The 22,401-nt window shown below is 42.8% G+C and overlaps 1 protein-coding gene across 1 annotated transcript in view; it reads left to right on the top strand.

Annotated features, from left to right (window-relative positions):
- Positions 1-5,977: 5,977 nt before the first annotated feature.
- Positions 5,978-22,401, top strand: part of TOP1 (DNA topoisomerase I) — an 80,843-nt gene continuing 64,419 nt past the window's right edge. The window contains exons 1-2 of the mRNA XM_033094703.1: positions 5,978-6,279; positions 6,577-6,601. Of these exons, the coding sequence (XP_032950594.1) occupies positions 6,247-6,279; positions 6,577-6,601 (58 nt within the window). The 5' untranslated portion in view covers positions 5,978-6,246. The remainder of the gene's footprint in view (positions 6,280-6,576; positions 6,602-22,401) is intronic.

The raw sequence follows: 22,401 nt of genomic DNA, 5'->3' as shown, positions 1-22,401 counted from the left end.
GACTTGTCTAAACTTGCTATCCTTCCACTTCCCCACCTTCTGTTTGCTTCCTAACTCAGGCCCATCCCTAAAATAAGGCTTTCCTTCCAGGCCCTCCCACATGACCTCATCTGGTCTAACTATTTCAGGTATCATCCGATGATTTCTAGTTCCTCTCCTGAGCGCGAACCCATGTATCCAACTATTAGGTTAGTGTAAAAGTAATTGCGGGTTTTGCAATTATTTTTAACCTGTTAAACTGCAATTACTTTTGCACCAACCTAACCCCAGCTGGACATCTTGCGTTGGCTAACCCACAGACACATCAGACGGAAATATACAGAGCTGAACTCATCACCTTTTCCTAAAACAGGTCATCCCCAAGTGTTCCCTCCTTTGTGAAGGGCATGTCCATCCATAACCTTGATTCCTCCCCTCTTGCTTTCTCCGACGTACGTACTCAGTCACAAATACAGCAACCCTATGTCATGAACATCGCTCAAATGCACACGTTCTTCTCTATCCATCACCATCATTTTCACCTAGATGACATCAAGCTTCTTAACCGTGCTCTAACAAGCCTCCAGACCTGACTACCTCGAGTCGATTTTCTACATTGTAGGTAATACGTACTAAAATGCGTATTATGTCCTTCCATTGCTGAAAACTCATCAGGGGCTCCCCATTGTTCTCAGAATAATTCCAAACTCCTTACCCAAAAAACTCTACATGAACTGGGCCCTGCTTACTCCTCCAGCCTCATTTCTCGCCACCCCTCCTCACGCTTTACCCCTCAGCCGTACTGAATTGCCACTAGTTCCTGCAGTGAACCCTACGCTACCCAATTTCCAAGTCTTTGCCCATCTGTTCCCTCGGCCTCTAGCGCTCATCTCCCTCATTTCCCTTCTTTTCTTCCCTAACCTTCACCTGGCCAACTTCTGTTCCTACTTTCAGGTCTCAGTTTAAATGTTATTTCCATTTGGTAGCCTTGTCAGGCTTCTCAATTCTGGGATGGCAGCTCCTCTGAAGGGATGCTAGAGCAAACATGCTATCCTTTATCCCAAAGCACTTGTCATAGTAAGTGGCGATTCCTTGTTCTCATGTCTGTCCCACCTGTCAGGCCCTTGAAGGCAGGGACTTTGTCTAATTCTCTGTTGAATCCCTAGCACAAGGCATAGTACTTGGCCCATGGTGTGTGTGTGTGTGTATGTGTGATGTAGAGAAGCCATTGAAGGGGCAGATGCAATGAGAACCTTGGGGAAGGACACAGACTCTCAGAGGTAGCAGCCATGACAGGGATACGGAGGACAGGAGCAACTCAAGAGGCTCCAAGGCTTTGAGCCAGTGTGACTGGGAGCGGGTAGATCTATTCACCAAGCAAAGATGGTAGAAGGGAAAGGTAGGTTCAAGGACAAACTTGAACTCAGGAGCAGAGGAATGTGAGGGCCATCAAGTAGACCTACGCATTGGGCAGAGGGGTAGATATTTCTGTGTCTCCAAAAAGAAGTCAAGGCTAGAGACATCCATTTGAGAGGCTGTATCTACAGAAGTCAATAGAGAATCCATAAAGCTTCCAAGAGGAGGGTGTAGAGAGAGAAGGTGGATGAGATAAGCTTTGGGAATGCTTACATTGTGCCGGAAGAAGAGGAGGAGGCAGAAAAAATGGCTTTTGCAGAGGTAGGAGGAAAACCAAGAGAATTCGTGGTCATTGGAGTCAAATGAAAAGGACCCAAGGAATGCCCCTATCCACATCACTAAGTGCTGCAGAAAGGTGGAGGAGAATAAGGCTACTCTATTTGGAAACTGGGCAGTCTCTGATTAGCCTGGAAGTCACAGGTGGCCAGTTGGCTCAACGGTTGGAGCGCGGTGCTCATAACACCAAGGTTGCCGATTCGATTCCCACATGGACCAGTGAGCTGTGCCCTCCACAATTAGACTGAAAACAACAACTTGACTTGGAGCTGAGCTGCGGCCCCCACAACTAGATTGAAAAAAGCAACAAATAAATGACTTGACATGGAGCTGATGGGTCTTGGAAAAACACGCTTCCCCAATATTCCTCAATAAAAAAATAAGAAGAAGAATGGAAGCTACATCAACTGTGATCAAAAGATAGCACATTAGACAGGAAAGGCAGCACATGTGACTATCCTTTCCAAATATTTCAAAGAAGGTGAGGGAAACTGGCTGAAGGACAATTTGGGAGGCAGCACAGACATTCAGAGACCGGGCTCCACAGTCAAACTGCTTGGGTTCAAATCATAGCCCCAACACTCAATAGCTGTGTGACTTTGGGCAAGTTAACTTAGTCTTCTTACATCTCAGTTTTCTGGTCTGTAAAATGGTGGAACTAGTAGTACCTGCTTCATATGGTTATTGTGAAATACTGTAGGTGAAGCACTTAGGACAAGGCAGAGCTCGTGGTAGGTAATCAATTAATGTGAAGTGTTATTTTTAATAAGGTCAAGGGGGGACATTGGGAGAGGGAGCGAGTGCTGAAGTTGCTATGCAGGAGGAAGAGAAGAGGCTGGCGTAAGCCTGGCTCCGGGGAGGTGAAGAGGACGGGATTAAGGCCTCAGAGGGCTTGTTGGGGATACAAGGAGGTAGATCTTTTCAAAACCTGAACTTGGCTAATCTGTCACCTGCTGGTTATTAAGTGAGTCTGTGACTTCTGTTCCATTTTCTTAGGGAGTCATGCTGAGTCAGCTTGGGGTTTCTCTCACTCCCAGAATTTTCCAGTATTTCTTGGAGTCTCAATTCCTGCTTCTTTGCTTCCCCTGCCCACTGGTTCTCGAGGTGAAGGCAGCTGGATCTGAGTAGCAGCAGGACATGCTAGCAGCATACCCTGTGAAAGGGAGATTCAGAGAGAGCTGCTGTCATAACTTGTCCTTGGGCTGTACCCTGGACACCGGACAATATCCTCTGTCCCCTTGACAGTCTGCATCTGCACAGTAATTCCATGGTTAGTGATGCTTCTGTAATACCTGTAATGGTCTCCATGGGCTTCCTGACGAATCTGCCCGTCTCCAGTGTGAGCTCTGCTGCCCATGGTTGTCCTCAGACCTGCTCGAAACCCTGGCAGAGCTCACCCTGCAGCAGCTGCTCTCCTTCTCTGGTGTATCCTCACAGTTCCCTCTGCTCTATCCTGACCAAAGCTATTCACGCCCGTGACTCGGCCTTTGCATCGGTTACTCTTCTTCTTGCAGTGTCTTGCTTTTCTTTCCACAGGCCATTCTTTCCAGAATAGCATCGAACTAGAAGCCTTTGCTAATATTGCCCCCGCCACCACCACTGGTGAGTTGGATGTGCCTCCTCCATCCCAGTGTTACCATAGCAACTGGTAGCTGGCCACCTCTTCCCTGTTATTCCTTGTACCTTATGGTAGCAGTTGGGGAATGTCTGTGTTGTTATCAGACTAGGAGCTCCTCTAAAATGATGATTAGGTCTTATTAAAATCTGTATCCACAGGGTAGATAGCACCTATCAACCACAATAGTTCCCACTCCCTCATTCCTCAGGGGATACGGGTGGAATAAATAAACGTCCTCATCACAGAAAGGATGTCTTCTGAAAGGAAGACAGAAGTACATGAAAGTGGACTCCCCTCCTTGCCCCAGGCCACATGGCCAGGCTCCTACATCCTTGTTGCCTGTGCTCTTATTCCATGACTCAAGGGTCGCCAGCTTTCCTGCTGGTTCTCTTCTTTTCATTTTACAGATCTCAACCTTTGCTCAGCTGTTTAATTACCAGCAGGCAAAGGGTGTTTCTGGTTGTTACTGGGGTTGCCAGCCTGATTCCCCTTTCTGGGGTGTCAAACAGGTTCTTTTCTGAGGGTGTCCAAATCTCAAAAGAGCGGCAGGTCCTTAGGCAAGGTACCACAGGAAGGGAGAACCACCAGAAGACACTGCTGCCCCCAAACTGGCAAAGCAGAGACTGTGCCAGTATCCAGGGTCTAAATGCCAGGAGGGGCGTCCAGGTGTCATAACATGAGAGACGGGGCAGGGCCACAGGAGTAATAGAAGCCTTGAGACTGCCCGGGAATCAAGTGTAACTTAGAATTGAGTGTCATTTAGCGCTCTTGGTCTTAAGCGACACATCAGAACTCCATTAAGCAAAGTGGGGGATTTATTTAAAGGCACAGGAACAGGAGTGAAATAAGGCTTCAGGGGATACTACCTAGCCACCAGGACCCTGAACTCCATCAGGGCCTTCTGTTCTCTTTTTTCCTTCACTTGCTGATCGCACATCTCTTCTGTAGGCTCTGTTGCTGAGTGCTGAGGATCAAGTGCTAACTAAGCAAGATCCCCACCCTTCAGTAAGGGAGGCAGACACAAAAATCACTAATCACCCCCATTAATAAATTGTAATAAATGTTACAAAGGCAAAGGACACTCCATGAGGGGCACTTTAGCTGGGTGTAGGGGGGTGTCCCTTTGAGAAAGTGATATTAAGGTTGAATTTTGAAGTATTCACAAAGATTAACCCCAAAGTGTTTACTACTAGATGTGATAGAAATGATTTCGATGGTCCATGGATGAACACTTTCTGTATTTATTTGTAAATGATTTCATAGACATTCTTTCATAGATATTATTATTTAGGATGAAGAAGGAGAGTGATTCAAATAAGTAACAATACCAGTGGAAGTGGTAATAGATATGGCAAAATTCACAACAGTCACACTTGAATTAAGCATGTTATGCTGGGCCTTGGTGGCCGCTGTAAGAATTTTGAACTTTATGCTAAGTGACGGGAAGTATTGTGGGAAGGTATAATGGTTAGATCTGTGTGTTGAAAAGATCACTTTGGGTACTGTTGGCCAGCAGTTTGTGAGAGGGCCAGAACAGAAGCAGGCACCCCTGTGAGGAGTATATTTTAATAATCTAAGCAAGAAATAATGCCTACTTGGACAGGTGTGTGGGCAGGGGAGAAAGGTAGACAGGTTGAAAAGGTGCAATCAGCTGGACTAATGAGAAATGAGGGAGCGGAAGCTGTCCAGGGTGGAGCTTTTCTAGCTGGGCGGAGGAGGAGGAAGATGGTGAGTTCAGCCCTGGAGAAGCTTGAGAGGTATCCAAGTGTAGATGTCAGGTAGGTGGTTGTAGGTCACTTATCTCTGACACAGTTTATCTTTAGTAAAATAGGTGACCTCACAGAGCGAGTGTGAATATTCTGACTGGAGTATGTTCAGCACAGATGTTCCATACACGGCAGTTCTGTTCCCCTTTGCCCCACAGCATGTTAGTGATCCAGCGGTAGACAGAGCCAAGTCGTGTTTACCCCGAGGTCTGGTTCCCTTTGGCCCCTTGCGCCTCCTCCCCCTTTCTCAGCACCGTTCCTGGCTCACATCAGATGCTCAATGTAGAAGGAACGAGTGAAATTAGGCCTCTGGAGGTGACCCAGGGTTACATATACCCAGCCGAAAACTAGAGCTGAACCAGACCTTGGGTTAGTTGTAAAATGCAAATAAATTTTAGGAAATGGGCAGGAAATAAGACAGAAGTTGGAAGGCCTGGACAAAGGCTGGGGCGGAGGCTCCCCTCCGGCAAAGCGGTTTCGGGGTTTGGTTGGCGAGCGAGGAATCGCTGGTGAGAGCTCTGGGGCCTCGGCCGCCAAGGTAGCGGCAGATCCCGGGAGACGCAGGAGCAGAACACCAGCTCCGCCTGGGCCTGGTCCCGCCGCCGCCTTTAAAGGCCCACCACGTGGCCGCGCTACCAGCCCGGGTTCGGAGGCGGTGTCCAGACTGCGCCTGCGTTCTGCGTAGCAGAGGCGACCTGGGTTCCGAGAAAAGGAGCGGGGAGAGGAAGGGGAGGATGCTCGGGGTAGGCGGCCTTGGGAGGAGTCAGCTCCCTATGCAAATCCTAGCGTCGCGCGTGGGCTGGGGGCGGGGCTTTCGATGCAAAGCCAGGTCCGCCTTTGGAAACGCGAGGGGGCGGGCCCCGCAACCCTCGGCTTCTTTCTGGGAGGCTCTGACGTCGCCGACGTCCCGTTTAAAACCGGCGGCGCAGGCGCAGTGAGCCGAAATGCGAACTTAGGCTGTTACACAACTGCTGGGGTCTGCTCTCGCCGCCCGCCTGGCAGTCAGTAAGCGTCGCCGCCGCTGTCGCTGCCTCTGCGGTTCCGGGAGTGTCAGACTCGCCGCCGCCGCCGCCGCTCACCCGCGTTCCCGGGAGCCCCCGAGAGCTCCCGTCCCCCCGCACAGGCCGGTCCCGACGGTCTGCGTCTCCTCGGCGCCCCTTGCCGCCCGCCTCGCTCGGCGCTCCGGCAGACATGAGTGGGGACCATCTCCACAACGATTCCCAGGTACAACCCGACCTCCTGGCCCCGCCTTGGCCCTCCGCGACCCCGGCCACGGCCCTGCCGCCTTGACAGGCCGGAGCCCCCGGCCAGGGGCGGCCGGCCAGAGGAGATCAGCTTGCTAGGCCCCGGGCGAAAGCCCCGAAGTTACAGTTTGGGGGGGATGGCTGCCTCTTCGGGCCGTTCCCGGGGCCCCCTTCATCCCTGGGGGCGCACCGTGGGCTAGGCCGCCGGCCGCGCGCGCTCGCCGCCGGCGGGGTTAATATGCCTGTTGTTTCATATTCCTTCTTTTTCTCTCTCCAGATCGAAGCGGATTTCCGATTGAATGGTGAGTGTGCCCTCCGCTCTGACCCCGGGTCCCCCAGCTGCCGGCCGCCTACCCCGCGCCCGGCCGGAGCCGGGCAGAGGACAGACATGGCGTCCCAGAGACTAAGTCCCGGCTCCTCGCTCACCGGCCCCATTGTTCCCATCGGGCGGCCTCTGGACCCCCTTTCCGGGGATCCCAGCCCCCCCAGATCGCGGCTCTCCCGAGAGGGGGCAACGGAGACCCTATGTCGCTTGCCACCGGGCCTCGGGCAGCCTTTCCCGGCCCGGATTTCTCCCGGGAAAGTCGCCTTGTCGACAGTCGGGACTTAGTCTCTGCGCCATTTTCTTTTTCTCTCTCCTCTCCTTTCTGTGCCTGTGTCTCTTTCTCTCCCTCCCTCGGCTCCTTCCTTGAGCTGCCCAGAAAGAGCTTTCTGCAGAGCAAAGCCATGTAAATCACAGACCTCACCAGAGAGGCAAGGGTGGGAGACTGAATTGTTACTATTTTTTTCCAAAGAGAACTTTATTTTGGGGGTTATTCCCTTTCTGCTTCTTGTTTCCTTTTCTGCTTCCAGAATGAAAGCTACCCTTTGGCAGCTGTTGATTTTTTTTTTTTAAAGTAAGATGTGGGTGATAGGAATTATAGCTCTAAAACTAAAGCCACCCTTTGTTGAGCTCTTCATATTTTGAGATTGTTTTTCCTAAGTTGTGTTCTTTGCATAGGTAGTAGTACCTCCCTTCAAAAAGTTTGCAAGTTCTCTGTGGGCCATCCAATGTAAATCTTGGACTCGGGCATATTAATTACAAAAAAAAAATTATAGTGTTACTGACTAGAACTTTTCAATGTGGCTGAGGTTCCTAAGACAATGTTTTATTAGAACCCCGTGTAGTGTACTTGTCAGGAGGAAAGGTTGCTGAGCATCTCATCTGGACCTGGTGCATTGGCCCTTTCTTTTGGGCTGTGGGGAAGGAAAAAAGGATTTTATTTATTAAAACAAAGAGTGGCCGGCACCCTCCCCTACTTCCTGTTCATTCTTTTTCAGAAGCCGCTGTTTTTCAGGAATCAAGAGCTAGCTTTTCCCAGATCTTTATGCTTTTGAACCCGTTTCAGCCAAATCAAGGCGTTTATTCTCTGAATGTTTCCACTTCAGTTACCCAGCAAAAATTCCTCCAATAAAAAGCTCACTCTGCAGGCTTTTCAGTAACCTGGGTGAAGGAGAAGGTACCCTCTGTAGTGTGCTGGGAATTCCCACTGATTCTGATGGTACATAATCCTACTCAGTTGAGTTTGGGTTCTGGGAACCTCTCCAGTGGGAGAAGCTGATGAGTAGGTTTTCATGTTGTAATCAGCAGTATATCATGTTAGCCTGCTCTACTGAAGGAGCAGCCTGATGTTCAGATTTTGAAGTGGGGCATCCAGCATGAGATGGTACTCTGTGAGGAGGGAATCTGGTTAAAGAAAAGTGTAGCATTTCTTGAGCACCTAATATGTGCCAAACACATGTTTAGTGCTAGAGCAAACCTTCGGCCACAGTGCTGCTCTTGCCTTCAATCCAGTCTACTGGGGGAGATATAATTAGTTAATTATAAGGTAGGTGCCGGGGCATATGTATACCCAAAATGCTTTGGGAGACTAGGGGACTTTAATTTTGTCTGGGGGGTGGGGAAATTTCTCAGGAGGTGACTTCTGAGCTGGGTGTTATGCAAGAATAGGTGCTAAGTGTCAGGGATTGGAGTATTTCTTAACTATGTTTAGCCAACCTGTCAGGATTTTAAGAGAGGGAGATGAGGCTCCTGCAGTAAGAAAACTGCGAAGAGTATAAATATGTTTGCCTGGGATGTGGAAGCAAAGAGAGGATGTGGCAGGTGAGGATGTAAGAAGTCCTTTTGATCTCTCTTGAAGGAAGGTAGGATCTTAATACAGAAAAGAAGTGTTCTTTTGACTTGAAGACTGGGCTGAGTAGGCAATGTATTTAGTAATGAAACAAAGTTTAGGCCATTCTCAGCAAGTTAACCTCCATTCATGGTTTTCATCTCAATTACACAAAGAAACTATTGAATATTTGAATGGTTGTGGGCTGGATAGGTTATTGCTCTTTAGTGCTGTTTTTAATAGACTGAAGTAAACTGGCTATATTGACTTTTAGAATGTGTTTGTTCACGTGGAATAGCAATAATTGCTAATATTTATTGAATCCTGTCTGCCAGGCACAAATCCTAGCTCTTTCCATGGACCATCTAATTTAATTTAACCCTCAGAAGGATTCTTCTGAGTTTTAGGTACTATTATCTCTATTTTATAGATGAGGAAACTGAGGCTTAGGCGTATTTACTAGCTTGCCCAAAGGCAGTGAGTGGGGCACTCCAAAGCTCACAAGCTTAGCTACTGTGCTACCGTGTTTCCCCGAAAATAAGACTTAGCCAGACCATCAGCTCTAATGCATCTTTTGGAGCAAAAATTAATATAAGACCCAGTTTTTTTTACTGTATTGTTTTACTATAATATAAGACTGGGTCTTATGTAATATAAGACCAAGTATTGTATTAATTTTTGCTCCAAAAGACGCATTAGACCTGATGGTCTGGCTAGGTCTTATCTTCCGGGAAACACGGTATATATATGATTCTGATGTAAAGAAGTTGGAAGCTGCACATCTCTGCTTTCTTACAAAGCTGAAAAAGGCAAGAGGGAAGGATTTGATAGTTTGTCATTTGCTTTTAATCTAAACCTGCTCCTTCAAGAGAAGAGGTACTCTGTCTCCCTACCACGCTAAGGGCTGACACTGGGGTGATTGTCTTTGTACATAGTCTGTAGAATACGTAGCGTTAGTAACTGTGCTTGCTCTATTAAGTAATACACTGGTAATTAGTGATTGATTTATGTAACTACAAAAGACAGTTTTTAAAAAATAAAAATAAATGTTTAATTATGCTCAGACATGTCATTATTGATCTTCGTATTAAGAGTTTGCTTAAGCTTGGTTTTAAGTGGACCTAACTAACCCATCTTACAGATTAACTGCAGGTTTATATTTTATTAAAACAAACATCTCTCATTTTGCCTGCCATCATCCCCTCAGATCTAAAAGATGTTTTGCTCTCTGGAGCTCATTCTTTACAATAGTTAAAACTGTTGCTGTTCTTACAGAATTTAGAATATTCTGGCCCATACTCAACTGCTAGGAAAATCTGTTGTCTATGAGATGTATTTATATTTAAAATATTGATCGTGAGCTGGGAGTTTCAGGAGCAGAAACTATAACCTCTTAAGTGAAAAGACTTCCTTTCTAAATGCTGGTAGCCCTAGGTGTATAGATGGGCTAGTCAGTTACAGTACTGTGCAAACTGCGGAGCTATCTGTAGAGTTGATAATAACAACATCAGGTTGGGGGGTAGTGATCCTTTTGTCGTTTCAAAGACTTGATGTTTTTGCCTGTCTACCGGGGGTGCCAGAAAAATGTATGCAAGTGGACACTTTGGTCAACGTTGCTCAAGCAGTAGTTTGCCATAATCAGAAGTGTCTGGATGCTGATTGATGGTAACCACTTTTGTCTGGACGCTGATGGTAACCACTTTGAGCACCTCTTGTAATTGCAGAAGTCAAACATGACTTGTATATATCTTTTGTTATCGGTCTGTATTGAGTATTACAATTTTAATACAGTTTTCCTTTCTTAAAATGTGTATACATTTTTTTGGCACCCTCGGTATTTTGGAGTTGTGGGGTTCCTCCCCCCCTAGCATGAGCAAAGTATAATGCTTGATTCCATCAGTGATTCTGAAAAGTGTTATATGGGATTGTAGTTTGACATCATCTTTTGTTGATTCTGGTTAGTATAATTGATTCAAATTGAATGGGGAATTGAGTATAAATTGTTCTTGATGCTAACAGATAGCTGTACTTCTGTGCTGTTGGGCCAGGGTTGGGGTGGGGGATGGGAAGGCTGATGACGTGACTATCTGAAAATTCCCATCATATGTTTAAAACTGCAAACTGATGGTACCTTCAGATGAAATCTGGCACATTTTCCTATTCAATCCAAAAACACTTAAACATTGGGCTCCAGTATTGTCTTTCCTAAGCACTGTAGCCAGAATCCTTGGGTCACCTTCTCAGAATTAGGGAGCTGCTGTAGAATCTTTCTACTACATTTAGACATGAAACAAAGTTGCCTGTCAACATGTGCTTTTTATATTACCAGCATATCAGAAGTCACAAACAAAGTTTAGATTCCAGTGTTCCTGGTAAAACAAGAAAATCCAGGAGTTACTAAAGGAATCCAAACTACCTCATGGTTTGAAAGGTGAACACTAGATAATATTGCTGTCGCCAACTCATATTTTCTTTGGTAAGTAAAGTAAAATGGAAAATAGGAATTCAGGGTCGGTCCCCAAATCTCATTTTAACCAAGAGTAGCACAAAAAGAATTGAGTCTGACTTTTTTCTTTAACATGAGCATAAAAAGGGAGAATTGTGAGAGTTTGAAAAAGAGACTTGTTAATTTGTTCTTGGTCTTAGTGAATTTAGTATCCATTTATACCATGTTTCCCCAGAAAATAAGACCTAACCGGAAAATAAGCCCTAGCATGATTTTTCAGGATGACATCCCCTGAACGTAAGCCCTAAAGGCGTCTTTTGGAGCAAAAATTAATATAAGACCCGGTCTTATTTTCGGGGAAACACAGGACATTATACCGTGCCAGGGATTCTTAACATATCTTAAAGCTTATATTCCAAAATTGAGCTGTTGAGTTTTATTGTTTGTTTTTGATATGTGTGGGGGGGGGTACAAAAAAATGTCTTGCCTTTTGAGTCTGTAAATATGTTAGAGAAAGCTTAATGTCGTATATTAATTATAATAACAGTTATCCTCTATTGCTAATGGTGTGTAAAATAATTCTGTTGTACTCTCTAGATGTATCATTTTAGGAGCCTTCAGAATATTGAAATTGTTATTTCGTATGAGTTGGGTGTGAATGCATATGTATGTTACAGATCTTTAACAACCTTGCCATACTTTGAGCGCAAAATAACCAACCGAACTAACCTGCCACCCAGTGCAAAATAAAACTGGTTTTCTTCAAACCCAAAGTTGTTTACCCAGAAGGGTGTTTTGTAAGGGATTGCATCCTTTCCATATGAAACTGTTGAACTCCAGTCAAGTTTTGGGTTCACTTGGGAAAATAGATGCAATTGTAATTATTTGCATTTGAATGAGGTTATGGAAATGATTGAAATGATTATTTGATATAGGACCCGGAGTTAAACCCTCTTGAAAGAAAGGTAAAATATAATCCATTGCATTTGGAGGTGGAAGAGAGTCAGTTGAGTGACTGTTCTGTGTCCTGTGGTTTAGTTTATCTGACTACTCCTTAAATATTTTGAAACCATTAACTTAATAAAGGCATTGGGTAAACAGTTGAGAATTTGGCTTTTAAAGGTAAAAAGTTTGGGATGGGAGAAGTTCCTAACTGGCCCTTAAGAAGTGAATGAGGTATTTTGTTTATGGGAAGCTTTTGATTGTGTTTACACTTTGAGTAGTAATAGCTGGATCAGGTCTTTTCTATGTCTGTGCCTGGTAAATCTGAAGTTTGAGAAGCCGCTTTCCATCCACATGGCTCCAGGCCAGTACGTGAAGTAGGAAATCTAAAATAGAGACCATCTCATGGAATAATTAGCATTTTGCCAACCTCCACTCTTTCTCCACAACCTGCCTATGTAGGTGTGCACGGTGTGCTGTGTGTTGGTAGCATAAGGACCCGGGAACTGTGGAGGGGAATAAAGGTGGGGGTAGCCTCGAATTTATTAGGTGGGGAGAAGCTCATAGTGGAATATCTGTTAGATATTAATGGTATTTTTGGTAGTGTTATACGAAATGACTAATAGTTTGCTGAAATAGTTTAACAGCAAATAGATATTGTTTAAAATGATTTTTATTCTGTATGTTCAAGAAAGATTCTAAATTTTAAACTGGGAGAGAGTGACTTTGCTGATTATCTCAAGTATGTCTCTAGGTTGTATAGATTGTAATATCATCAAGCTAGACCATTCAACATTATCAACGTCCTTATTAAGTGTCTTTATCATTTATGTGTTTATATTTTAGTAAAGAAAGAAATTCCAAGGGAGCTAGCCATCTTAAGTTTTAAAATTTCTTGATAGGTATTCATTTGTAATTTGTCTTAAGTTTTTATTTAGTTATTTATTTTTAAATTTCTCTGAAGTTTTTAGACCCACTCAGTTATCCCTGCCACATTTACCTTCTGTACTCTTCTTGAGAATTTTTCTGAAATGTATAGTGAATATTTTTATTTACATCTCCTGTTTGCCCTCCCCATTCGATTTGGGGTGAGATGCATGTCTATCAAGCTTAATATCAGAGTTAATTCCTCTCTGAGCCTTTGAAGTTAACTTTGTTTCAATGGATTTAAGAAACCAAAGAACTCAGTTCATGAGCATTCCTGAGATACACCTACATGAGCTCCAACAAAAAGTGTTAAAGCAATCAGAGTTATTGGGGATTTTAATTCTCTTGTCTTTGTTGTTGATGTGGAGAACAAGTTTAGTATGGGTATTCTGGGTATTCTGATGGTTTCCTATATGTATTTTAAGAACAAAAACAAATCAGCCAACCCTTGGTCCCAATATTCTTTGTATTTTTCTTAGCACAGCCTAGCAAAGGTAGATGCCGGGAAGCTTTCTTGGAAAAGTTATCCTTGGCTGTTTGGAGCTTACAAAAATAAAGTTTTAAGTTGAAGGTTAGTCCTACACCAGAAGAATACACTAGAAATGCACCCTTTTCCTGCTTAGTAAAAGTTCAGATTTTTATCTTGCTACCATATGTGAATGCCCAGATATAGAAAGTTTTAGAGACAAAATACTGGTCGGGCAGAAGATGTATCCAGCACGTTTCAGGATCAGTGGATTAGGGTAGCTCATTGGCTGACCTTTCATTTTTACCCAACTCCTAGGACCCCCTTTATTTCTTTGTAGTTATCTGAGCTCTTGGACTGCTGTAGCAGGAGGGGAAGTGAGAGGAAGAGAACTCATTTTGAGAGCTCAGTAGACACCACATTTTTTGTACTTATTAAATCTGAATTGAATGGGAATAGTACAGATTGTATAGGTTTGTGAGAGAACCAGACCAAGAAAGGAAAAATATTTTTCTTTTTAAACCTTCTCACCTGCCCTTTTTGGTAGTATATTGCCTTTCAGATTCCAGAAACCTCCCTCAGGCTGTAATTTGTAAGCTTCTAATACAGATGTCATAGCCTGCCCTTAATTATCTGCTGGTGGAGATAGCTGAGACCCCTTGCACCTGGGATGTTAGGTCTTCAAGAGATGCTTTGGTGTTGAGGCTGGAACCAGATTGCTATTGAAGAGCGTATGTGATGAAGAGGGAGGCTATGGGGAGATTGTGCTCCTGAGCCGCTGTGGTAGAATAGAAAATTGGAGTCGAAGTTTTCTATTTCTATTTCTACGTATAAAAATCTAGGTAAGTCCCTGTTTTTTACTATCAATCTTGACCTGGCCACTATACCTTGTTTTCTCATCTGTACACAAGGATAATAGTTCTATGCTTCACAACCTATTGAGAATTAAATGAGTATATAAAAGTGCCTCTCTGCTCACATTTTAAAATTTAAACTTTGATCAGACAGTTTCTGCTATGAAATGGATCTGTAGTTTAAGTGTTAGGTTTGAAGTAGTGAGTGACATTGGTGACTTTCCTTCCTTCACGGGTATGCCCTGTTAATGTTTTCAGCCTGACATTTACAAGTGAACAGTAGCATAGAACGAGAGTCAGCCGAGTCTTTACCTAACAACTGCGAAGCCTACACCACTCTCTTCCGACTATTACGCAGTCACTGTACAATGAAAGATGGTGTATATCTATCTAGGTTTGGGCTAAGTAGAAGCCAAATGTATGTCGGTTCCTAAGAACAAGTTTAGGACTAGGAAGTCCTTCCAGCATAGAGAAGATGGGCTTAGAAATGAAGGAAGTATATTGATGTGGCTAATTTCTTAGCCCTTTAATAGAGCTATGGCTTTTCTATAGAAGATAACCAGAGCTTTACCTTTTAGGCGCATGTAATAAGTAAAATGCTAAGTTCATTATTTGTAATTTTATTTAAAAACCACAAAACTTAGTATATAATTGTGTCAGCATGTTTTTTTCATTATTTTACTTCTTCCCAAAACATTTTTAAACTGAGAAGACTCAGAGCATCTGAGAGTTGCCTTAATTTTTCTTTTTTCCAGATTGGTGCTTAAAGTAACCAACTCAGCTTCCTGTGAAATAGTAATTCTTGGGAATAAGCACGCCTAAAATTATAAAGCTTATGTATAAGAATTGAAGTAGTAAACTTCATTTTATCAGTTGTGCATGAGTATCGCATTGGGGAGATTCCGTGACAAAATATATCCAGTCCACAGAAATTTCTGTACGGCTCCCAAGTCTGTCTAGCTAATGCTGATTATTGAGTTGCCTTGAATTTGTTATTTTGAAAGTGCTCTTTACAGAAACCAAAGCCAGGTAGGGGTATATTCACTAATGTCCATCAGATGAAGCCAAATGGGTCTTGGTAGAGATCCTATACCATTGATCGTAGGATTGTCAGAGAAGCATCACAATACGAGCAGACTTCAGAACTGATATTCAATTAAAGGTAGGCCAGATAAATTAATTTTGTAGAGTAGAAACTACAGAATATAGGGTCTAATTTTAAAGAGTCTTCAAAGATAAAGTCTTGAAAATATAAACATCTCAGGAACATATTATTCTTCAAGTGCATGGGAAAAACACCTGCGGGAAAGTGTGCATTTGTTAATACTGCATGGCATTCTGTGGTCCTCAGTATGTGAGAGTGTCCAAAGTAGGATTGGATTTAAAAGCCTTCAAAACATTGGCCTCTTTCTATGATATCATTTTTCTCTGATTCAGAATGTGAAGAGTCTTGGTCAGGGTGTGTTCGCCCCCTGTCCCCTCCACCCCCTACTCAGGTAACCATGTCACTGTGGAAAGGACAGAGACTCTGAGTCGAGGCGATGGGGATTTGAGCTCTTGAGCTGCCGCTCACTAGCCAGGTCTTCGAACAGCTAATTTCAGACCCTTGGTTCTTCGCTGGTGGACTAGGTCTAATACAAGATTGAGGATTGGAAAGCATCGGAGGATCACGTTAGGAAAGTTAGAGCTTCGAGCAGCACTTTTAGGTTCTTGCCAATCCTTAAAACCCAAACAGCTCCTTCAGAGATTGTTTCATTAGTCTCTTGTACAAAGGGAACATCTTTAATTTCTTTAAATTTGGGTAATGCGAGGATTTACTTAAGAGGGAGGGTCACTAGGGAACCTTGAATATGATACCGTTGCTGTGAATGGGAGACAGGCTGGCTCAGGAACGTCCAGACTTGCTTTGACTTTGTGGCCGTGTATAAAGAAAGCACTTTGTTTCTCATAAATTAAATTGCAGTTTAAGAATCTTTTGGCAGCAAATAACTTTTCCCCCTTTGCACTTGGGATGGTGCAATATTTATAGCCCTACTTAGGAAGCTAAAAATTTCATGTTTAATTGCAAATGGAAATTTTAAGTTGCCACATTCATTAATTCAAACATTCAGAAGGAAATACCAGTAACCACTAGGCACAGATGAACAAGACAAACCCATATGGCTCTCAGGACGAACATTTTGAAGTCAGTATGTTGTAGGTCTGTACAGTCACTTCTTCCATTAAGATTCCATGTTTTTCTTTGGGCCTCAGTACAAAGGCTCCTGTCATACCAGGATGAATGGGGATGGAAGGTACTTTCTGGCAGTTAATACTTCACTATTAGTGGAAGAGCGTGATGTCTCCATTTATTCCCAGTCCTAGGAGGTTTTTTGTTTGTTTGTTTGTTTGTTTAATGATTGTAAACCTAGGCCCTTATGTTTCTAAGGATGTCCAACTCATAACATCTAGAAAATGTGTGTTTTTTGTTTTTTTCTTTTAGGATACCTGTAAGCTCATTAAACTTTTTCACCTGTAATGGAAGAAGAATAAAGTTCTGTGAATTTATTTCTCATTATTTTTTTGTGTCAGACACCAGTATTGCATGGATTTTAGAAAAGTAGTTCTCAGGTTTTCCTGTACAGGTAAATTTGTCAGAGTGACTAGAAATGTAATAAAGTGTGAAATTCTTAGAGTACTTAAAGTCCTGGGAAACGAATTTCATGAAATAGTTTGAATATATTACTATTGTTACTCCTCCTAATCCATTCAGGGTCTTGATATAGGCAACACACTGAAGCTGTTCAGTAGCTCAGAGGAAGAGTCGTAGTTCCTGGTGGTATCACTTACAGTGATTTGAATACTAGAAAAGTGATCGAGACTAAATGTTAGACTTATTGTGCCTTGTTCTTAAAATCAGTGTGTTTTCACAGGAATGGATGCAGTGTCAGTAGTTCTTACTTTTTAATATTTAAGATCAGAAATAAACAAGAGCCTCCTCGGTAATTGATCATACCTCAGGACGTACTGTATTTTGCTGTGTATAATGTACTCCCATGTATAATGTGCATCCATGTTTTTGGCCCGAGCTTTCAGGGGGGGAAAATGTCTCATTTTAATATTTTAATTCAAATTTTTATTTGTTTATATTTAGGTGTTTGTTTTTTGTATTATAAAGGAATTCCAGCATTTATTTTTTAATGTATTATGGTATAAGAAATTGTATGTAACAAATAAGTACAAAACACAAGAACAGATACAAGGTACAAGAAATTTTATGTACCGGTAACAAATTTACGATGTTTACGCATCATAGAAGGCCAAGAACTCTTCATAGTTGCAAGTTTGTCATAAGGTTAACAAAACTGGTTATCGTTTTCCAGGGTATTTAGCATGTGGATATCGTTATTGATTTCTGGAGTTACACTTTTAACTTACAAGCATAAATAAAAGAATTAAAAACATTTGTATAGATACAGAATCAGTGCTACCCATGTATAATAAGCATCCTTATTTTTCTCTCAGAAATTTCGGCCCAAAAGTGTGCATTATATACGGCAAAATACGCTATTTCTTAAAATTTTCCTGGTTCTGGTTAACCAGGAAAGGAAACAAAAAGGAGGAGGAGGAACACAGATTGACTAGTCTTGGTAACTGCTGGCTTGTTATACTTCGAAACGAAAGATCTCCAAGGCCAGACACCCCAACTCTGAGAAGTCTACCAGTTATTTCCCTTAAACAGTACGAAACTCCAGGGCAGATGGGGTGAGCTGAGTGAAGTTTCAGCTGATGATAGTTCGATCATAGTTATTATTTTTCCCCTTAAATATCAAATCACCTTCTTCCTTGAGTGCAGTGTGATATAAAAATAAGCACTTCAGCAGAACTTTATAGTCCTTTATCGATGTTAACACCACCCTAATCTCAGAATGTCAGGAAAGTTGTTTATTAGCAGCAGACATTCTTTATGGGGAAAGAAATTCTAGTTGGGCAAATGAAAAGCTAAAACTTTTCTCCTTACAGTCCCGAAAATACTAAGACCTCCTGTAGGACTGGAACTAACCTCTAGAATTTAGATGTCAGGTAGTATTTATGTTGAACTCAAATTTTTAGGGGACTAGTTTAAAGTTGTAATACAATATGATGAAATGTGCCCATAAGTGACTGAAAACATAGTAAAAGTGTTTGCATACGTAAGAGTAGGAAAATATCAAGCAGAATTGCATACTGATTGCACGTATATAAATATGCATGCCAGTAGGTGTTTATGGTACAAAAGTGAAGATATTTTGCCTAGGACTTTTATTGAAAACTTAATTTTTTAGAGCCTCTGCAGCAATTCTATTTCCCAGAAATAAAGTTCAGTTTGCATTCTTATCCCACAACTCTACGATCATGTTTTGTTCTATTCAAGTATTCTTTTTTTTTACCCCGGAATGCCTCTTAGTCTTTAGAAGTTGGTACGGCTTAGATAAATATACCCAGTACGTCTCCATTTTGTTACCTCATTTTTAGGAAGGCATTAAGTATTGTAAACTCCTTGAGGGTCAGAAACATCTCAGCGTGCTTCATTCAGTATTGAAGCCATAGTCACAGATCTGTTTCCTGTCTAGTGAGTGTCGGCAATCACCACTTGACCCCAAGCCAGAAGTAACCACTTTTCTCTGGCTTTCACTGAGCCCTTGCTGCTGTCCTGTTCCCATTTTTCATACTAGTCTGCAGAAATTTTACGTGTTTGGTTGCTTACTAGGAAGTGGGCAAGAGCACTGTCTCATCCTATATGGTCAGTACAGATTTTACCAACTTTAAGTGGTGAAATGGGACCTCCTCACTCTTCTAGCTTGCCAGCTGGTTGAATCAAATGACAGACATTGAGAGCTTTACACTAAATTTTCATTGTTCTCCAGGTAATATGTATAAGAATCACCTGGGAGTGTTTGGTAAAAATACATATCCCTAGTTGATTAGTGAAGCGTACTGAGAAATCTGCATTTTAAATATATCTTTAACAACCTCAAATGATTCTGATAAATACAGATGACCCATAAATCACTTTTGGAGAAACTGATCTATCTGAACTTTATGTCTTATTTAGCTAAGATGTATTTTGCTTCATCAGATTAAGGTACTCCATTGGTCGAGCTTACAGGATTTTGAAAAAAGAATCAGAACAGTGTTTTCCGATATGTTTATAAAAGCTTGATATTTATCGTGCTCTAATTTAAATAAACATTTTCTACCTTTCAGTGAGCATTTACCTAACTAGAGATAACTGCCTTTGCTGCTGTTCTACTACGTGTCACGTCGGAATCTGAATCCTTTTTCCTACTTCCACGGTTAACAAGCCATTATTTGATCCTGATGTCATCTTTTAGGATTGGGTGACTAAGCGGAGCACAAAGAGTGAGAGGTTGTTTTCATGCTAATAGTCCTCGGTTAGGCGGGGCTTTAGAAGGTACTGGAGGTACCAGCATAGTGTAGTGGAATGCCGAGGATCTAATCTTTGGAGGTCACTAACCTGAAGATTAGATCAGAGAGGTCTTTAGCTACTGATGACTGTGATTGAAATGGAGGATTCAAATAGAGCAGTGGTTTTTAAACTGTGGTTTCCTGAGCAGCAGCAGCAGCCTTGTATGAGAACTTGTTGGAAATGCAAATTTTTGAGCCTCATCCAGACCTACTGGCTCTAACTGGGAGCGGGGGCTCAGCCGTCTGGGTTTTAATAAATCAAGCAGGTGATCTGATGCGCCACTAACGTTTCAGAACCAATCGAATAGAGTGAGATTTGAGGTTCACTTTCTCCTGTTGAGCCTCACAGTTTTAGGCAGAATGAAAGACAGTTGACAAAGTCCAGTGAAATACAGACTTTGGAGTTAGATAAACTTGGGTTCAGCTCTTGTTAGCTGAGTGGCCTGGAGCAAGTCACAACTCGGATCCTACATTTCTCATCTGTGAAAGGAGGGATAATTACCTCAGAGTCATGTAAAAGAGCACCTAATAGTACCTGGTACTGCAGCTTCCCCAAAGTCAAATAATTGACAAGTATAAGGTAAGTTGACTGATCAAAATAAACTTCTGGTCAAATTCTTTAGTCTTGACATTTAGATGATGCCTAGAACTAGTTTCTTAGTGATTCAACCTCTTAAGCAGTGTTCCTTGGTTTTTCACAAGGCCCATGGTTGGGCTTCAGTACTTACTTGTTCAATACTTACAGGTACGAGGTTGGAGTAATTCATTCATAGTGGGAGGAGGGTCTTGTGGAGCATAAAAAGGAGCCATTTCATAATTAGCACCAGAAAGGCTTCTGAAGAACATACCTGTGTTCACGCTACTGTTTCTACATCCCAGAGAATGTTCTGTGCATTTCAAGCACAGTCAATAGTGATACACTCTAGACAGAGAGGGCCCCTTGGTTGAATTAGTAGTAATAGGATGTATGAAGCAACACATCAACACATCTGACACCTCTATGGCTAGAAAAGTTGTGGACTTGGGGGCATTTTGAGGCCCATGCCCACTGGAAACAGGCAGCTTAGGCCGCGCCGAGTATTCCTCTGCCCAGGCAGGAGGTTTGTAATCACTTTCACTACTTGCCAGGCATTAAGGGCTCACTTAGTAGAAGCAAAGGAGCGCAGGCCAGCAGGAATGGGCCTGTCCTAATTGAGCTGGCCTGAGAAGGTACATTTTCAGGTTGGACAAGTCCTTTTCCCTTTTAAGTTTTGCCTCCTGGGAAAGGAGAAGCATTTTCAGTGCAGGGATGTCCTTGTGAAAACGTGATTCTCTAGAGAAGAGTATATGGGATGCAAATGCCCACCTTAAGGGTCTCGTACTGGTTAATTACTTTTGGAGACAAGAGGACAACATTCCAACTTTGTCTTGGATTTGGAGAACAAAGATGAGTTAGTAAAATGGGATTTGTTTGTTATACTCCTGAAGCTTAAAGTAATTGCTCCATCTAGGTCTAAGCGGCCTTTTTAGACCTAAGCTGAAATGTTCTCTGAGCAGCACTCATTGTGGCTCTGATTCTCCAGGGGCTCTGTGCAGCAGTGGCCTGCTTTAGAGATGGCCAGCTTAGCCAGGCAAACAGCATAGTGCCTGGTCGGGAAACAGCCCCTGACTGGCTTCCAGCAGGGAAGTCTGGTGGAGTGGACAGTGCTAGGCAAGGAGTCCAGAACCAAGGAAGCCTCAGTCAGTCCTGGCTTGGTCAGCCGTGACCAGTGAGACTCACACTGTATGGTGCTCCCTACCACGGAAAGGAAGGTGTTACGCGACTTGGAGCCGAGATGCTTTTCAGTCCACACTGATTGAAGCAGAACTTCGTGTTAAGATGGAAATGTTCTGTATCCTGGTGCCCCAGATGGTAGCTGCTGGCCATTGAGACTGTTGAGCCTTTGAAATGGGGCGAGTGTGGCGGAACAACTTAATTTTTAAATTTTATTTTACTTAAAATTAAAGTAGCTCCATGTGGCTGGTGGCTACCATACTGGACAGCACGGCTCTAGATAAAATTTGAGTAAGAGCCAAGAGACTCAGGTTTAGATTTTGCTTGGAATACGGGTGGCTGGGGCTCTTGGAACTTAAAAATCCAACACAGGTGTGAATTCGGTGTGTTACCAGTTTGAATAACAGTCTTTCTTCTGTACGTAGACATGGCCTCATCCTGGGTGACATGCTAAGAGGAATTATGCCTGGCAAGTGAAGTGGTGTTTACCAGAGCAGTGAGTTCAGGCAGTTCTCCATTTTACTGACCCTGTTAGTGCTACACAAAGATGAACATTTAAAAATGGTCCTTTGGGTTGAATAAATTCTCATTTTATCTCAGCAACCCCATGAGGTAGGTCATGTGTATTTTGCAGTTGACAAAACAGATCAACTTAAATGTATGTGCACCTTTATAGATCATTATCCTTTAAAATGGTGGGTATGAGCCCACAACTTCATTTTAAATTTCAAGTTTTTAGCATGTTGCTATAACAAGAAGTTAAATTTGTATTAAATTGTACTCAGTAACAAGTCGATGTCTGATGATAAGATAGAGAATCTAAGATTGTACCAGCAAGCAAACAGCACTCGAGGTTAACTCACCCAAGATGTTGCTTATAGTAAAAGCAGATCAGAACTCACCGTTTACACCCCACCTGGGGTCTTCTGTTAGGGTCTTCCGCTCATTTGCATGCTCATAGCGAGTGTAGGCCGCATCTTACTTCCTTTTTATTTTATTTTATTTTATTTTTTTATGAGGAACAGTGTGTTTTTCCAGTCCCTCTAAGCTCTAAGTCAAGTCATTGTTTTCAGTCTAATTGTGGAGGGCACAGCTCAGCTCCAAGTCCAGTTGCCG

This window comes from Rhinolophus ferrumequinum, chromosome 23, assembly GCF_004115265.2.
Source record: "Rhinolophus ferrumequinum isolate MPI-CBG mRhiFer1 chromosome 23, mRhiFer1_v1.p, whole genome shotgun sequence".
NCBI classification, from domain to species: Eukaryota; Metazoa; Chordata; class Mammalia; order Chiroptera; family Rhinolophidae; genus Rhinolophus; species Rhinolophus ferrumequinum.
Note: the sequence above shows the minus strand (reverse complement) of the source record. Positions and strands in the feature narration are given on the sequence as shown.